Consider the following 15,924-nt stretch of genomic DNA (forward strand, 5'->3'; position numbering starts at 1 on the left):
GTCTCCCGTTACTCACAGCTGACTGTGCTTATGTACAATTAGCTGTACGGTCGTAAAAGCCCTAAGTGTTTTTTAAAGGCCTCCTCATTATCTCATCAGCCCGGAGGGAGCGAGAGCGTATTGTTTGTGTCCACGCGGCCCAATGGCACCAGGTGGCCCAGTAAGATGAAGGTCTTCCTCACAGACAACTTCACAAAGACGCAGCGATGAGAAGCTGCTGACTTTCGCTTTTGTAAGTTACGCAAGTTTCATGATTTTGTTCCAAAGTTCAGTGTGTTTTTTTTTTTTTTTCTCGTTTTTTTTCTCATAGGTTGAAGGAGGCTCAAGAAAACATCAAGAAGATCACAGCCGAGAAGCGAGTCGAAACCAAGAAGATCAACGCCAACAGCCTGGTAAGAAGGGATCTGCGGGAAGCCGCCCTTTCTCGTGTCTGCGCTGAAATAGACCCACCACCGTCTTTCCGTCTGTCAACAGAAAGAGAGGCTGCGGCAGAAGGAAGCAGGCGTGTCTTCTAGCTGAGTGAAGACACGAGTGACGGAGCGTCGCAGGTGAGAAGATCTCCTGCCGTTGCCACCTGCCGGAGGAAAAAACAGCACTGACCCGCCCGTATACGGACTCCCGGACCCCCCTCCCCCCTCCCCCACCCTCTCCAGAGAGGAGCTGGGCCTCCGCTGAGGATGCATGGTTGACACGGCCGAAGTGATGGGATTCTTAGAGGCCAAAGGTCGATCTCTTTCATCCGGCGGGGGCACGGCCTCCGAGTGCCCCGCTTGTGAAAGGTCTCCAGGGGTCAGCGGGATTCGCCACAGACGACACATCCAGGAGAGGAGGGGAGGGGAGGGGAGGGCGGCGTCCTTCTGGATCTGCAAGAGCTGAGAATCAAGTTCTTTCCCAACGGCAGAGTGACAATCCTCCTCCAGCCGCCGCTGTTATGTGGACAGAAGAGAAAGAAATCCCCGTCCGCAGGACTAATCTCTCTGGAAGCGCAAAAGAACAAAATAAGAAGCAGTTGCTAGTGTGTGTGTGTGTGTGTGTTTTGTTTTTTTGTTTTTTTGCTGTGTAGCCAACAGCTTTTCATTGGTCGCGGCTCATCACGGGTCTTGTAAACGCGTCACGCTGTAGAACCGAGCGGCTCGGAGAAGTGTGATGAACGAGCTGCGCCGCAGATTGGGACCTGGAGTGCGTGAAGAGCTTGTTAGGTTTCACCGGGTTGTGTAGCGCTGGGTGACGGCCACAGAACAGCAGACACACACACACACACACACAACTTCAAATCATCGCAAGTGTTGGCCGTGCACTCACCCCCCCCCCCCCCCCCACCTAAAATTCCAAATGTTCCTTAATTGTTAATCCCCCATCACATCGTGTCCAGCACTCCTCAGAGCACTTTACTGCTTGCAGCATCGGTACGTTGGTGCCGCGCTCCCACGTTAAGCCGCGTTAACCGCCTGCACGTGTTTTAGCCACATCGCATCCCGCTGCACCTCTTTTCTTATGCAAGAGTATACGGCCATTAGAAGCGTTCTGAATCGCACTGCTTCATGATGACGTCCCACCCGATTTTTGTTTTATTTTTTTAAGTGAAGGAGAAAGTGAGTGTATTAAAGTGTATATTTTATTTTTGCAAATGTAAGATGTAACCACGCTCCTGTATGAATCAAGAAAAGTCTATTTATGTAAAGAACGATTTATTTTCTGCCAAAAAGCATCAACTTTGCTCCTTTTTTTTTTAGGATGCATTTGTATTTGAGTTGTGAGACTGAGAAGCCACCCGATCGGTCAGTCAGATAAAGGATATATTTTCTCATGGATACAACGTGCTTTTAAGTTTTAGAGAGACACGGGTTGTATTTTGGTTTTTAAGAATATTTAATTATATCACCTGAAGCCATGTGAGTTGTTATACCTCGGATAGACTTCCATATACATAAAAACGGCACCTTGAATGGCTTTGTTTTTCTTTTTTCTTTTTTTTTTTTTTTACCCTTTTGGGCATTTATTTTGTAAAACAAGAATCTAGATCTTTCATCAACTGTTTTGCTTCAGAGGGTTTGAAAAGCAAAATAGAGCCGATACTGACAGAGGAAGTGCTGTAGCCTTTATGTCTGTTCATGTGACCTTCAGTAGCTCTCAAATAGGTGATTTGTCATTTAACGGAATTGTTTTAAATTTCAAGAATAAACTACTGGATGTGGAACAAATAAAGTATCTCTAAATGTTCTTTAGGCATTCAGCCTAGTAAATGGTATAAATATGAAACAGGTTTGATTACTTATAAATCCGCCTTATTGGGTCAGAATGAAGTCATCCTCTGGTTCCTGGAAGACTTGTCAAATATTGTGGTTTGTAATATTTACACAGGGAATTTTGGCAAATGACTGGAACTTTTATTTTAAGAAGGACATTTCAGTGTTTTAGCCTATTTGTTGTAGCTCTAAAATTCCAACTGTCACTGGGAATTTATGACCCGGTTTTACAGTCATTGCGAGGTGACACGGAACCAATGTTCATCCAAACGCAAAGATGACCCTGCTCATTGCAGAAATCCCCCCGGGACAGATGGACGCGAACACCACGTGCTCCTGGGTTAGATTTGCGAGCCGTGTGAATCACTGGTACCCGCATCCTCTCATCCACGCAGGAAGGTTGTTTAACACGTTCCAATAAGACGTACAGTCAGACAATATTTCTACATCCATTTATTTGACGTTTTCAGGGATAATTTATTCTAAGGAATAAACAAACCGGTTACATTAGATGGCTGTACGTTTTACAACTATTTAATCACTGTACATTGTCCGTTTTAACTAAAAGAAAAGGCCTCTACAAATTTATAGGCATCCATCTCAAAACAAATGAACTACTCGAAATTCACAGAAATCAATTCACCGTGAAAGAATCGAAATAAAATCGAATTTTTTAATTTACAAATACCGCCACTCATTCCTCGTGGTCCACACAGTGGAAACGTCCAGTTAAACAATCACAGGCACACAAAAATACAAAGGAGTGACTAATGTTTTCCTGTCACAATAAGGGTCTCGGTGTATTAAATAAGCCGGAGGTATGCAGTCCTCCCGGGTGACGAAGCCGTGCGTAAAAACGTGCCCATTCCAAGCCCGCGTTCCCGTGCAGTGATGCTTGCTTTCAAACTTGGCTAAATGGTGAGAAGCAAAACGTTTCTTTGCATTTCATCGTTGGTTTATAAATGCCAGTCAATGTTTGTTCACATTGTGCAAGAACGGAGTCTTTGTAGCCGACGTGTAAGACGCCTTCGAGATGGAGACGGGCATTTGTTGTCTGCGATGAACCAGAACAACGCACGCGCGCACACACACAACGCATCTCTTCAGTCCAGGTCTATGGAAATGCAACGGCACTGTTTGACGCGCTGGATGCGTTTCTTCTTGGTGGGTGGCTGCTGATCCGGGCAGTTCAACGTGAAAGTCATGGTGGTAAAACGCTTCGGCTTGCAAAACGAGCAGGACTGGAAGGCCCCCTCCTCCCGGCGGATGTGTCGGGGGATGTAGAAGGAGTTGCACTGTCCGTAACAAAAGCGGTTGATGATGGTGCGGCTGACGCAGCCCTCCTCGTGGATGGTCTGCTTCAGCGGCTGCGTCTTGCACCAGTCCCGTTTCAAATACTGGCGCTCCGTCACGTGTAAAGCTTCCTGGCTGGACTCCAGCACCTCGTCGGCCGGTGAGGATGAGCCCTGCCTCTGCCGGGGCCCGGGGCCCGCCTGCGGAGTCTGCGGTTGCTGCTCAGATTCGTTAGGGTTGGTTTTGTCGGGGTGGGGAATGGCACCCTGTGAACCTCGGTTTCTCTTGGAATCCACGGGCAAGGAGAGCAACCCCACGGCGAAGAGCACGCTGCAGAAGATGCAGAAGATACGCGTGGAGCCGGCCATCCTGCGGGGAGAGAAGTACAATGATCCAACACCGTTTTACGCGCAACTGCCAGAAGCTTTTACGCTGCGTAAAAACGCACCGGTACAAAAGCGCTTTAAAAAACACTGCGAAGTGACACTGGAGTATAAAACCAACGTGGCCACATTTTTGTAATTACATCTGTCTAAACAGTGAGAAATAAAAACGATCCTGTCACTAAACATAACCTGCTGTCCAGATTTAGCCAAAGCAAACGTCCGTATTTATTTTAAACAGCACCGTTTCAAACCACACAATTTGACAACGCGCGCCAGTCCGGGGACTTTTATACAGACCAAACGGCGCATAAATGTAAATATCGGAAGACGATGTGTGCGGATGTTTTGGTCTAAAAGTCACTCACCTGTTTGAGGCTGCGCGCGCGTTGTTACGATCCCGTCAGTCCTCCAACGGCACCTTCCGAAGTGATCGACGTCTACTGCTGCCGACCGTTCGCCGCTGGGGATGTGGATGGGTGGGGGACTAACCGCTCCATAGACATAGACGGGGTCCGGGGGGCGGGGGGGGTTAATACAAATTGCTCCAGCGCCGGACTGTCTCCCTTTTTAAATGTCTGCCAGCTGAGATGTGCACAACAGTTCCCTTCGACATTATTGGCTGAACCCGATGTGGAGAAAATGAAAACTATCCGCCCCCCTCAACACTTCCCCGAACCCACTTCAAGACAACGGACAACCCGGGAACAGCGAGGCAAGGTGGGGGGAGGAGGGGAGACGAACCGAACGGCAGGCTTCAGGTTTACGCGCACTTGGATGAGGGGAAACTGGTGGAACACGATGGTGATCTCAACTTTATGTACTCAATTGCAACACACACCCGTGCATCCTCAAAATAGAGCTTTTATATACATGAATAAAATGCCTGTGGTCCTCCCATTACAAAAAGAACGCCTGTACGTTGTCTCATTGTGCATCTGCGCATGCGCCAATTAAAACTAAATGCAAACGAGCCCCAAGTGAACGCCGTTAATAAGCCTCACGAGGGTGAATAATAAAGACTAATGTCATTGAAGAATGAACTTAGATTATTGTAGTTGAGGCCACTTTGAGACGCATGCTGTTCTTTGCGTTTAGTCCGTTATTAATGTAGATGATTTGTTAGTTATTGTTTGAGTAACAGATGTTAAAGAGGAGCATTACTCGGTAGGTATTCGTGAAAGGTTAATGACCGAAGTCCCTACATGAACTAAGGGCTTCTCATAGTGTCCTGCTGAGGAAGGACCATCAACTCGATCGCAGTTGTCCAGTATGCTCGCCCCCCCCCCAATGGAGGATACATCTAAAAAGCCCCTCACTGCCTCCTCAGATTCTTCAGAAATGCCTCAGTTTGATTGTTATTTTGAGTTTTTTTATAGTCAAAATAAACCAGAAGCGAATTGGTTGCGAACAGCGTTGCATTAAGATGCAGTGGCGGTTGGTTACGATATGAACACTGGACGTGTGCGCGGTGGTCCTGCGCCCCCACGTGGCTCCACGCAGGTACTGACTCATCATGCAAACCACAAGAACCACTGGACAGAGAAGTAAAGGCCGTTTGAGTTTATTTGTCTGAAGCAGTTCACATGGCGAAGGAACAGACTGCGATACACAGACGATGGAATCAATACTGCTTGGCTTTTTTTACCACTAAGAAAAAGGTGCATTTCTTCTTTCTTCTCGCGACGAGAGACCGTATATTGTAAACAAATATTGAGTAGTTATGAAACAGCTTCAACTTCAGTATTATTTTTTTTTTAAAGGGCATCTAACTAAGGATTAGATAAAACACAAAAAAAGCGCATAAATAAAAGCACAAGACTTCCCATCGATCTCATTTCACATAATCTGACTGGCACACTACAGTCTAAACACTACTCCGCATTTAACTCCATGACTTGTTTTACTAAAGTAAAACAAACTCCAGGCATCTCCCACTAAGACCCCAACGCGACACAAACACGGCGCCTCTCGTAGCTAAAAAAATAAAATAAATTAAAAGCCCTGAAAGTCTGGATAATACATAAGATGTCAGGCACCTGCAGCGCGAGGAGGACAAACCCCGAAAGGCAAAAAGATGTGAGGCTATAAATCGACCGGCTTGGTGGCGGACAGCAGCTGCACCTGGTGGAGCGGGTTTCGGGGGGAACCTCTGTAATGGCTCATGTCCTTCTCCACCAGCTGCTGCGCCGCCGCCGCCGGCTTCCGGCCTCCCGATGGAGCGGCCACAGCGACGTCCGCTTTGGTCTTTGGTTGGACCTTGTTGGTCATGTCGGCCAGAGCGGCGGCGTTGGGCCGGCGGGTGCTCGGCTTTTTGGGCGGGACCGGCGGCGCTCCCTTGCCGGGCCCCGCGGGGGCCTCTCCCCGGCGCGGCGGGGGCGGCGGCCGCCGAGGGGAGAGGCCGCTCTCCAGGCTCGCCGCCGCCTTCACCACCGCCGCGTTTCTGGGCGGCCTGCTGCCCTCCCCCAGGAGAGAGTTCATCCGGCGGACGGTCTGACGCACCGGCGTGCGCTGGAACTTGAGCGGCGACCGCGCGTGTCCGGCCAGGCGGCCTTTGGGGGAAAGGAGGGTGAGCTTGTTGAAGTGATGGATGTGGTCGGCCACGCGGCGCTTCTCCGTCTCCAGGCTGCGCGGGGACAGCGGCTCTCGGCCGTCGCCCTTCGGGGGAGACTCTCCGCCGCCCTTCGGGGGCGTGCCGAACTCCTCGCCGAGGTCGAGGCCCGGCTTGTACGGCGTGGACTGCAGCCCGCGGGAGACGCCCCGCTGGAAGTGAGCCGGACTCTGGATGTCCAGGGCGTCTATCAGCCTGCTGCAGTTCCCCTGCTCCGTCTCGCAGGCCGCCAGCAGCGCCGAGCCCTCGCGGCTGCCGTCGGCGGCGGCGCAGGCTGAGCCCCCGTCGCTGCGGTACGCGCCGAGCTCAAAAACCACGCTGTCAATGTGCAGAGGCGATAGAGCGGCAATTTCCATCTGGCCGAAGGTGACGTTCTGCTCGTCGGCCGCAGGGCGCTGCTGAGGGAAGAAGCCCGGCTGACCTCGGGCCGCGGGGGTCACCGGCGGGGGGAGCGGGACGTCGCCCGGTGGGACAGTCCGGAGGTCGCTGCCGGACTCCGTGAAGGTCCTCTTTACTGTCAGGAGGGCGGAGCCGGTTTGTCTCGGGGCCTCGGGGGTCTCGCCCCCCAGGCTCTCGGCACTGGAAGCACAGCAGAGCTTCTTGGGGAAGCCGGGCGGCGCCGGCGGGCGCTTTGACACGGCGACGGTCGGCTCGGACTTGTAGTTGCTCATTGAGCACGTGTTAGTGGGTAAAGTCGGGGTGTCCGTGAAAGACCCCCCGCCGAAAGCCGGGGCTCCTCCTGCAGGAGCCACCCCGCTCCACGGGGTCCGGTGGGCCCTTGAGTCACAGCGGGGGGTCAGCAGGTTGTCCTCGGACTTGCTGACGTACTTGGTGCCTGTAAGACAACGCGTGATATTAGAGGCGGTTGGAACTCAAAAGACTACATATGCAATATGTCACAAGAATATTTAAATAATAATAATCCACCCGGTACTCACTTCTGGGTTCTGCTTTTCGAGGCAGAACCGAAGGACTGAACCGCGTCTCTTTGGTGAAACAAAAACTGGTGGTGCTCTCCTGAGTGGCGAGTCGCCAGCCGATGGACTCGGATCCCTTTTATCAGCAGCATGAAATGAGAAATGAAAGATGGAAGAAACTTCAGGCAAGAGGAGGCTTTAGTGTATTATTTTGTTAAAAAAAAAAAAAGTCCACAGGTGTCACCCAAAATGTAGCATTAATAGATTAATTCAGTGATTGTCTAGTTAGTTCAGAGGATGAGAGACGTCACTCAGAAGAAACCAGATTTGTCCGTCATCAACTTTTTATTAAGTCAAGAATACACATAAACTGTAGAAGGTTACGCACTGTAAACCTTTACCAGCTCCCCCAAGTTTAACATATATTATGATATACAAATATTATATACAGACACACACACACTATATTAGCATATAATGACAATCTCTCTCCCGAGTGCCTGACATGAGCTACGACTTTGTACCATACAAATAATTAAGCGATGTTACAAAATGGGGAAAAATAATCCTTGCATGACTACTTTAAATGTGTGATATTGTGCAACAATTTACCCCATAAAAAAAACTAAAAAAAACTATGTGCAAACGTTACTTGACTTTAATACAGTGAATTGCTGCATGGGCCTAAATGACACGGACTACGGTGAAATCTGTGGAGCGACCACACTTACAGCCTCCTTGCTGCTCTTCCCCAGGCTGAATCGCGAGCGCAGGGATTTGCGCGGCGCCTCTTTTTTGCTGACTTTCGGAGAAAAGCATCCAGATCTTCCAGACTCGACCCTGAAAGAGTTATACATTCAAACCAGCATCAGTACAAACAAACTGAGAACGGCATGTAGCGCTCGGAGTAAAGCTTTACCGCCGTGAGGACCGTTTGACCTTTTTATTCCCGTACATTTACTGGGAATCTCGGTATTACTACGTTCTGAAAGTGTACAAATAACCCGACCGGCCCGGCGTACCTGTTGAGCGCCTGTCTGCTGCTGATCCGTCGGCTCTTCCTCCTCGCAGAGACGGACGACTGCCTCCTCGACTTCCCTGCTGGGGACACGGCGGTGTGGGAGGAGTCCAAGACCCCTGAAGCGCTTAAAGCTAGATAGAAAAAGAGAGGGAGGGGAAGGGGGGGGGTTGTAGGATTAACCACAAGCTTTAGACACAGCAGCATAGTTGATGTGATCAAAGAACCAGCGATCAATACCCGATCCAGGAGTGGACGCCCCGCTGAACAAAGTGTTGGGAAGCAATTCGATCCCGAGGGTCTTTTTGACAGATCGCAGTTTCTTGTTCGAGAACCCAAAAGAGGGAGCGTATTCAGAGGGAAGTTTCCGCTTTGAGGTCGGTGTCGCGATCACGGGAGTTGCCGAGGAAAACACTGGCAAAACAAAAAAACAGAGTTAATATCTTAAATGTATCTCCAATGGGTTTTTTTCATATACGATTTCTCTTTTTAATGCACGTAAAATCATTCCAAAACTTGAAAGAATCGACAGGTCTCGACTGCAAAGTGAAAGGCGATTCATCCAAAGGGCAAAGAAAAATGTCTGAAGCGAAGCGTCACTCACACACAGTCACATGACTAATTGTTTAACATCAAGGCAAATTTGAATCAGTTTTCAGAAAGCGCAGCAAAGCGGAGGGATCACTGCAGAATCATCATGCTCTGCGACAGGCCGCGGGATTTTGCCTGACCTCAGTACCTACCGAGACTTTCTGACTGGGTGGCATTTGTGGGGGTTCTACTAGCTTTTATCTTATTCAGGGCACCATTGACCATTTCTGAAACGTGAGACAAATCCAAGCATATAAACAGTATTTAATGACTGGCTTCAAAGTGAAATGATGGGTTTAGTCACTGATGCATTGCACTTAAAAATGTCTGTTTTAAAGTCTTTGCATCTTTCCGGGATGGTTGCACCGGAGCACCTGGAATGTATCTGGCCATTCGGAGACCTGAATGAAATCCGTGCAGATAAGACTCTCACCTCCGAAGCTGCGCCTGGACCTCTTCTTCATCCCGGAGTTTAGGTCCAGCTCCTCGAGTCCATCGGCAGGGGACATGACCCCGGCTTCGCAGCCCATCATGGCTGGAACTTTCTCCAGAAGAAACTGGGGCAAGACGCCTGTGAGACGAGAGACACGGCAACGCGTTCAGAGCCGAAGCGCTTTACGGCGGCGCGCAAGAGGACCGGCGGGCGAGACGCATCGAGTCCTACCAAAGTTGTGGGCATTCTCTATGAAACAGTGCAAAATGGCGGCCTGCAGCTTGAGGCGCTTCTCCGTGTTGGCGTTCATCTTCTCCGTACCGTCTCCAGCGTGGAGGATGTTGGGAGCCAAGATCACAGACAAGTTACTGCTGTCCATCTTGTTCTCGGCACTCCTGCGATCGAGCCGAGAAAGCGAAGGAAAGCCGTTTAATGTCTATGAAAAAGATATTTAAATAGAGGGGTCTGGTCGTTGGATACGAACGCAGTCCACTTAAAAACGCGGTTCTAGCACCTCTTAGACACATTTTGCAGGAAGTCGAAAAAGTGACGCAGGACGCTCAGGTTCCTGTCGGGTAGAACGCAGGAGAGCAGCATGGTGGCGGCGCTCCGGTCCTCCTCGGCGGGGAGCTGCTGGGCCTTCAGGAAGGCCTCCTGCAGCTCCGTCGGCAGCACCGGCTCCGGCAGCTCCCTGAAGAACTGCTTGACCAGGCCGGCCACGTCGCAGGGAAGTGCAGCGGACAGGCATTCCTCGCCCGCGTCCAGTTTAGCCTTTAAAAAAAAGAATAAATGATGTTGTTTCAAAGCTCTCCCTCAGGGTGAAGGTGCCTTAGTGGATACGAGGTCACGCCCCTCCCCCCCCCGGGTCGATCACTCACCCGCAGGGCTTTCAGGCGAACGACGGAGCCAGATTTCCTGAACAGGCCCTCGGTGTCGACGTACGCCTGCAGCATCATGCACGCGTCCACCAGGAAGCTAAGAAGGCATCATTAGTCAGTATAAATGTACCAGACGGGACCAGACACAACTAAATACGCAGTTCCACTTGCCTGGGCACGCTGCCACATTCCATGTTGTAATATGGTAAGGTCTCCAGCGATACCCCAAAAACCTTTGTCTGAGGGAACAATCAAAATAACACGTTACTCAAGACTTTTTCGATTTGAAACAGGAACGGCAAAACGACGTAGCTCGTTCATACGGATTATGCTTGCATCCGTTCTACTTGTTCATCTGTGTGGCGGTTTAGAGCGCCAAGAAGTCATATTCCTTGTACTAAGACATACACATTAGTATACTACTAACCCATAGCATTATTTTTTATTTTATTCGTCCATTGTGGTACTGTCTGCACCAACCGGCAAGTCAAATTCCGTGTATGTCTGACATGTTATGGCAATAAATGTTTCTTAATTCCTGACATGGGCAATAGAGCTGATTATGAAAAAAGACATCAGCTGATAAGTTGAAACCTTTATTCTCAGACACAAGTCTAGATTTTTTTTCCTCATGGGTTTTAGAGGTAAAGCTCATGTGTTTCGTGTTACCACATTTCTGGGCAGTTCCTTCAAAATACACGAAAACAGAAGTTCAGTGTTCCTCTGAAAAGTCACCATGTGAGCCATTATGCAAGAAGAAAAACAGGACCTTCAGAGTCATCAGATCAGCTGCAATTAAGTTAAGACTGGCATGTTATATTTCTGCCAAAACGTCCCCAAAAAATCCAAATATCAGATTCATAAGAAAACACTGCCACCGTATGTCGTGTTAGACGTGGCAAGTGAAACGAACCTCCTTACCGAGGAGCCGGCTGCTGTCTTGCAGCTGGCCGCCTTGTTTTTGTTCCAGTTCTTTGTCTTGATCCCGTACGCGGCTCGGAGGTGTTGCACCGCCACCAGACGCATCACGGTCTTCTCCGTGTCCTTCATCGCGCGCTGCTGACCGGGAAGCAGGCGAGCGGTGGTTCGCGGAGGGATCGGTTCAGACTTTCTGACTTTCTCCGAACATCCAAGTCATCCTCGCCTGTGTGCTGCTCGATAGACGTTCGGTCCCCCGGAAAACAGTGTATCCACTGTGACCTCCAACTGTATGAAAAACAGAGGGGGGTAAAGTCCCAAGAGGATGTTACGGCACGAATGACTTTGTGGAGGATCTATTTGTCGGCTAGCTCCGTGCTTCGGTTACGATGCGGTTAAGTTAGCTCCCTGACGTTAGCCGGCGAGGATAGCGCGTCGCATAAACAAAGCACATACAAAAAGAAAGAATAAATAAGAGTATTGATGTCACACGACTTACAATCGGCGGATCCCTCAACTCAACGGGTCATCTGTATGAACTGCATGGATTTATTTCGTTAGCTAGCCAGCTGCCTTGTGGCTGAGTCCGCTGCTCGGGTCGGTTGTTTCCGCAAAGCATTCAAACGGCTGCGCTCTCTGCGCTCCGTGCTGTGATTGGTCGGTAGCGGTTCGAATAACATTCTGCGGGGCGCTTGTTTTATAAACCACGGTCGCATCGTTGGGCGGAGCAGTTTGTTTTTGCCCAGTTAAAGTGGACGCAATATGTGTACCGGCTGACTCTGTAACTCAAAGCAGTCGCATCTTTTAAATGGAAGATTGGAAGACGTATTACTGTCATATTATTCACATTTTAACCACATCCACGTTTGTAACTGGCAATGCCCATATATATTTATGTAGCAGCGGGTGAACTCTTTTTTGTGTATTTATGAAATAAGCAGTTGTATTTACCCTCTGTGTACACCATATGATAATGCTTCTGAAAACAATATTTAGCATGAGACAACCTAAAAAATAATGAGAGGACTGAAACATCTGTGGAAATCTGTGTAATGGAACTTACCCTAACTTATGCCCTTCACTAGATCTTGGTATTATTATGTAACAAATAAATAACTTGATATAAAATGGATAAGTAAACTGTGAGTTATCTCAAGTAAAAGTGAAATTTGATATTCCACCACCAGGGGAAGCATCTCCGTAAAGGCATGTGAGAGAAGATGGACTGGCATAGGACACACTAATATGAGGTGTGTGCAGAGATCCCACATTATGTGTATGTTGCTGGAAGCAAACACAATAGAGGAGACACTCTCACCGTGGCTTATTTTTATTACAATAGAACAAACACATATATATACAGGAGACAAACGTACAAATGCATGGTCAAAAGGAGGTTGGTTGTGTGTTTAGAAGCATTTCCTGTGGACAATGGAGGGACCGGCCTCGTCATACTCCTGCTTGCTGATCCACATCTGCTGGAAGGTAGACAGGGAGGCCAGGATGGAGCCGCCGATCCAGACGGAGTACTTCCTTTCAGGTGGAGCGATGATCTAAGCAAGGCGTAGACGCATTTAGGTTTTAATGAGTCTTACATTTGGTTTGTGATTGAACGTAATGACTTAAAACCTTTTTAGTTCTCTCACCTTGATCTTCATGGTGCTTGGGGCCAGAGCTGTAATCTCCTTCTGCATGCGGTCAGCAATACCAGGGTACATGGTGGTACCACCGGACAGCACATTGTTGGCGTACAGGTCCTTACGGATGTCGATGTCACATTTCATGATGCTGTTGTAGGCGGTCTCATGGATACCAGCGGACTCCATTCCTGGTAGAAACCATGACAGTGAGTTTAGCGCCGAGAAAACAGTGTACATCAGAACTATCCACAACACGAACAGTGCGACCAATCGCTTACCAATGAATGAAGGCTGGAAGAGGGTCTCTGGGCAACGGAAACGCTCGTTACCGATGGTGATCACCTGACCGTCGGGCAGCTCGTAGCTCTTTTCCAGGGAGGAGGAGGAGGCAGCGGTGGCCATCTCGTTCTCAAAGTCAAGAGCCACGTAGCACAGCTTCTCCTTGATGTCACGCACAATCTCACGCTCAGCTACGGAGCAAAAAAGTTTGAGTCTTGAGAAACCGGACGCTTCCCCCTCATTAAACGTACCGTACTAACCGCGATGGCAAGGACCTACCGGTCGTGACAAAAGAGTAGCCACGCTCAGTCAGGATCTTCATCAGGTAGTCAGTCAGGTCGCGACCGGCCAGGTCCAGACGCATGATGGCGTGTGGCAGAGCGTAACCCTCATAGATGGGTACATTGTGGGTCACACCATCACCGGAGTCCAGCACGATACCTTCGGTGAGCAGAAAAGGACCCCGGTGTGTCAGCTACGTGTGCCTGCTGAGGTCCGTCCCATTCAAGTATGTCACGCGTCATGAACTATGCAGCGCTGCTGACGAGAGAGGTGTTATGCACCTAGGCCTCGACCATGAGGCAGGAATCTATCCGGCCTCAGAGTCTAAGTGTACAACGGTTTCTGCCTTTGCGCCACAACCTCTTCTTCTTTTAGCGCGTTGCTTAACCGACTACAGACCAGACACGGGTCCATTCGCTAAAAGCGGCGGGTCACTTACCGGTGGTACGGCCAGAGGCGTACAGGGACAGGACAGCTTGGATGGCCACGTACATGGCGGGAACGTTGAAGGTCTCAAACATGATCTGCGAGAAAAAACAAACGGAACGTTTTTTCTCAACCCAGGAGAAAAAATACGTCGAAGCGGATCGTAGGGGCAGTGGTCGTAAAGTACCTGGGTCATCTTCTCCCTGTTGGCTTTGGGGTTGAGGGGGGCCTCGGTGAGCAGGGTGGGGTGCTCCTCGGGGGCCACACGCAGCTCGTTGTAAAAGGTGTGGTGCCAGATCTGCCGCAGGGGAGAGAGACAGCAGCTGATGTCAGGAGCGGAACAACGCAACTGAATAAACAACAACCAGGTCCTCTGTGTACAAGCGGCTTTTACGACGGCTGGGGATCCTCAACGTAAACAGGTCACCGTCAACACGCACCTTCTCCATATCATCCCAGTTAGTGATGATGCCGTGCTCGATGGGGTACTTCAGGGTCAGGATACCCCTCTTGCTCTGGGCCTCATCACCTACGTAGCTGTCCTTCTGACCCATACCCACCATCACGCCCTGAGAGGAGAAGCACGAGAGGAACATAAGACTCTTTCTTATACCTCTGTAACTTTGTTTTTTTTAAGATGTCTTTTGTTTAGCTCACCTGGTGTCGGGGCCTTCCGACGATGGAGGGGAAGACAGCGCGGGGAGCGTCATCCCCTGCAAATCCAGCCTTGACCAAGCCAGAGCCATTGTCGCACACGAGGGCAGTGGTCTCTTCGTCGTCACACATGATTAGGCTTCACCGGGGCGGTCTAACATTTGAAGTGAGTATGAAGGGGGGGAGCAGGAGGTTTAGGATGAGATTCAGAAACAGCTGTCTAAGCTGCCTGTCATAGAACACATAGCTGTTATAATTGAACAACCACAGACACTTCATGGCCGGATCATTTTGTGATGAAGTGACTAGACCATAGACTCGTTTAATTAATAGAAGCATTTGCCGTGATGCAGTGTCTCTTTGAAGACCTGCTCTCGTAGCTGCTGAAGTTGGAAACACAAACACAGCCCATCTCAATGGGTCCTTTTTATAGAGAGCTAATTAGACGTGCCTGAGGTGCGTGCTATTTTGGTGCCAAACGTGCTGCACAACTGCTGATACCATATCACCGCCGCCGTGATTGTTCCTGGGACATCTCAGAGCTGCTGAGGTAGCACCAAAAAAGGGGATAACGGGGAAAGCTGAATATCTATTTTAAGCTCGGTACTCACGCTGTGCTCAACAGGGTGAAACAAATGACACTCGCATCTCGGATCTTGTCTGAGAGCCGTGCCAGCACACATCCGTCTGCACACCGTGGCACTTTAGTTTTACTACATGGCTCCGTGCCCCAGCTGCCGTTTAGCTTCATTCATTAGAGCCCGCGCGGTTACGGCGGACTTCTCCACATCTTTTATGTGCCGGTCCAAGTTATACTATGACGTCTTTGATTCCATCCACACCGTTCCACAGAAACGTTCTCTAGTATGAAGTGTTAGTCGCAGAAAATCATCACTAATAAGGCTAATTACAATGTCCTATGGCAGTCAACATAACATAACCAGTAAGTCCAGTTGTAACTGAAGCATTCGTGTCCAGTTAATCATTATAAACGTGAAAGCCATGAAGTTACATCATCCTTTCATTTGTTTAAGCCTCGTTAGTTTAAAAGACACATTAACTATGAAGAAACAAATCTCCCAAATGACACAAAAGTTAAAAGCAATTCAGATGAACAAGTGGTGAATGGACTCACCAAGGTGCACTGGTAGGCGGATGCTTCCACTGGTACAAAGACCGAGGGAGGCAAGAGCCCCTTAAATAAGACCCGGACTGGTTCTAGGGACCAGGGGCGGGGCCGGGGGTTCACAGAAGTCCAAATAAGAGCTGCCTTCAAAAATCAACGAGCCACACGAAAGTGGGTTTCACATACATGGATGGGACTTCCCAGACACTCTGACACAGTGATAAGAAAG

General features: G+C 49.4%; 4 protein-coding genes across 7 annotated transcripts in view; 1 reads left to right on the top strand and 3 right to left on the bottom strand.

Annotated features, from left to right (window-relative positions):
- Positions 1-2,205, top strand: part of LOC120832517 (formin) — a 39,863-nt gene extending 37,658 nt beyond the window's left edge. For 2 of the 3 annotated variants that reach the window (XM_040198850.2, XM_040198849.2), the window contains 2 exons: positions 311-392; positions 475-2,205. In XM_040198850.2, the coding sequence (XP_040054784.2) occupies positions 311-392; positions 475-519 (127 nt within the window). In that variant the 3' untranslated portion in view covers positions 520-2,205. The other variant, XM_078089439.1, reaches the window with a different exon arrangement.
- A 484-nt stretch (positions 2,206-2,689) lies between these two features.
- grem1b (gremlin 1b) lies at positions 2,690-4,765 on the bottom strand. Its single transcript, XM_040198999.2, has 2 exons — positions 4,291-4,765; positions 2,690-3,908 (listed from the first exon to the last, which is right to left on the bottom strand). The coding sequence occupies exon 2, from the start codon at positions 3,905-3,907 to the stop codon at positions 3,350-3,352; it is 558 nt and encodes a 185-aa protein (XP_040054933.1). The 5' UTR covers position 3,908; positions 4,291-4,765; the 3' UTR covers positions 2,690-3,349.
- Positions 4,766-5,470: 705 nt separating this feature from the next.
- arhgap11a (Rho GTPase activating protein 11A) lies at positions 5,471-11,963 on the bottom strand. Of its 2 annotated transcripts, XM_040198866.2 has the most exons (13): positions 11,788-11,963; positions 11,292-11,576; positions 10,542-10,609; positions 10,371-10,467; positions 10,007-10,263; positions 9,724-9,887; positions 9,493-9,630; positions 9,212-9,286; positions 8,709-8,882; positions 8,473-8,602; positions 8,182-8,290; positions 7,472-7,586; positions 5,471-7,368 (listed from the first exon to the last, which is right to left on the bottom strand). In XM_040198866.2, the coding sequence occupies exons 2-13, from the start codon at positions 11,418-11,420 to the stop codon at positions 6,008-6,010; spliced, it is 2,817 nt and encodes a 938-aa protein (XP_040054800.2). In that variant the 5' UTR covers positions 11,421-11,576; positions 11,788-11,963; the 3' UTR covers positions 5,471-6,007. The 2 variants fall into 2 exon arrangements, with proteins under 2 accessions (XP_040054800.2, XP_040054801.2); XM_040198867.2 differs by lacking the exon at positions 9,212-9,286 and having other exon boundaries at positions 11,788-11,959.
- A 639-nt stretch (positions 11,964-12,602) lies between these two features.
- actc1b (actin alpha cardiac muscle 1b) lies at positions 12,603-15,868 on the bottom strand. The gene is made up of 9 exons (XM_040198957.2): positions 15,705-15,868; positions 14,573-14,723; positions 14,356-14,484; positions 14,103-14,213; positions 13,929-14,013; positions 13,487-13,648; positions 13,207-13,398; positions 12,935-13,116; positions 12,603-12,841 (listed from the first exon to the last, which is right to left on the bottom strand). The coding sequence occupies exons 2-9, from the start codon at positions 14,699-14,701 to the stop codon at positions 12,698-12,700; spliced, it is 1,134 nt and encodes a 377-aa protein (XP_040054891.1). The 5' UTR covers positions 14,702-14,723; positions 15,705-15,868; the 3' UTR covers positions 12,603-12,697.
- Between the last annotated feature and the right edge of the window lie 56 nt (positions 15,869-15,924).

This window comes from Gasterosteus aculeatus, chromosome 15 (assembly GCF_964276395.1).
Source record: "Gasterosteus aculeatus chromosome 15, fGasAcu3.hap1.1, whole genome shotgun sequence".
NCBI lineage: Eukaryota > Metazoa > Chordata > Actinopteri > Perciformes > Gasterosteidae > Gasterosteus > Gasterosteus aculeatus.

Coding starts and splice junctions, on each gene's coding strand:
- grem1b (XM_040198999.2), bottom strand. CDS start 3,907: ATGGCCGGCTCCACGCGTATCTTCTGCATCTTCTGCAGCGTGCTCTTC.
- arhgap11a (XM_040198866.2), bottom strand. CDS start 11,420: ATGAAGGACACGGAGAAGACCGTGATGCGTCTGGTGGCGGTGCAACAC. Junction 9,888..10,006: donor CTGCAAAATGTGTCTAAGAG/GTGCTAGAACCG, acceptor GCTCGATCGCAG/GAGTGCCGAGAACAAGATGG. Junction 8,291..8,472: donor AGCAGACAGGCGCTCAACAG/GTACGCCGGGCC, acceptor TAACTCTTTCAG/GGTCGAGTCTGGAAGATCTG.
- actc1b (XM_040198957.2), bottom strand. CDS start 14,701: ATGTGTGACGACGAAGAGACCACTGCCCTCGTGTGCGACAATGGCTCT. Junction 14,214..14,355: donor ACTGGGATGATATGGAGAAG/GTGCGTGTTGAC, acceptor CCCCTGCGGCAG/ATCTGGCACCACACCTTTTA. Junction 13,399..13,486: donor CTACTCTTTTGTCACGACCG/GTAGGTCCTTGC, acceptor TTTGCTCCGTAG/CTGAGCGTGAGATTGTGCGT.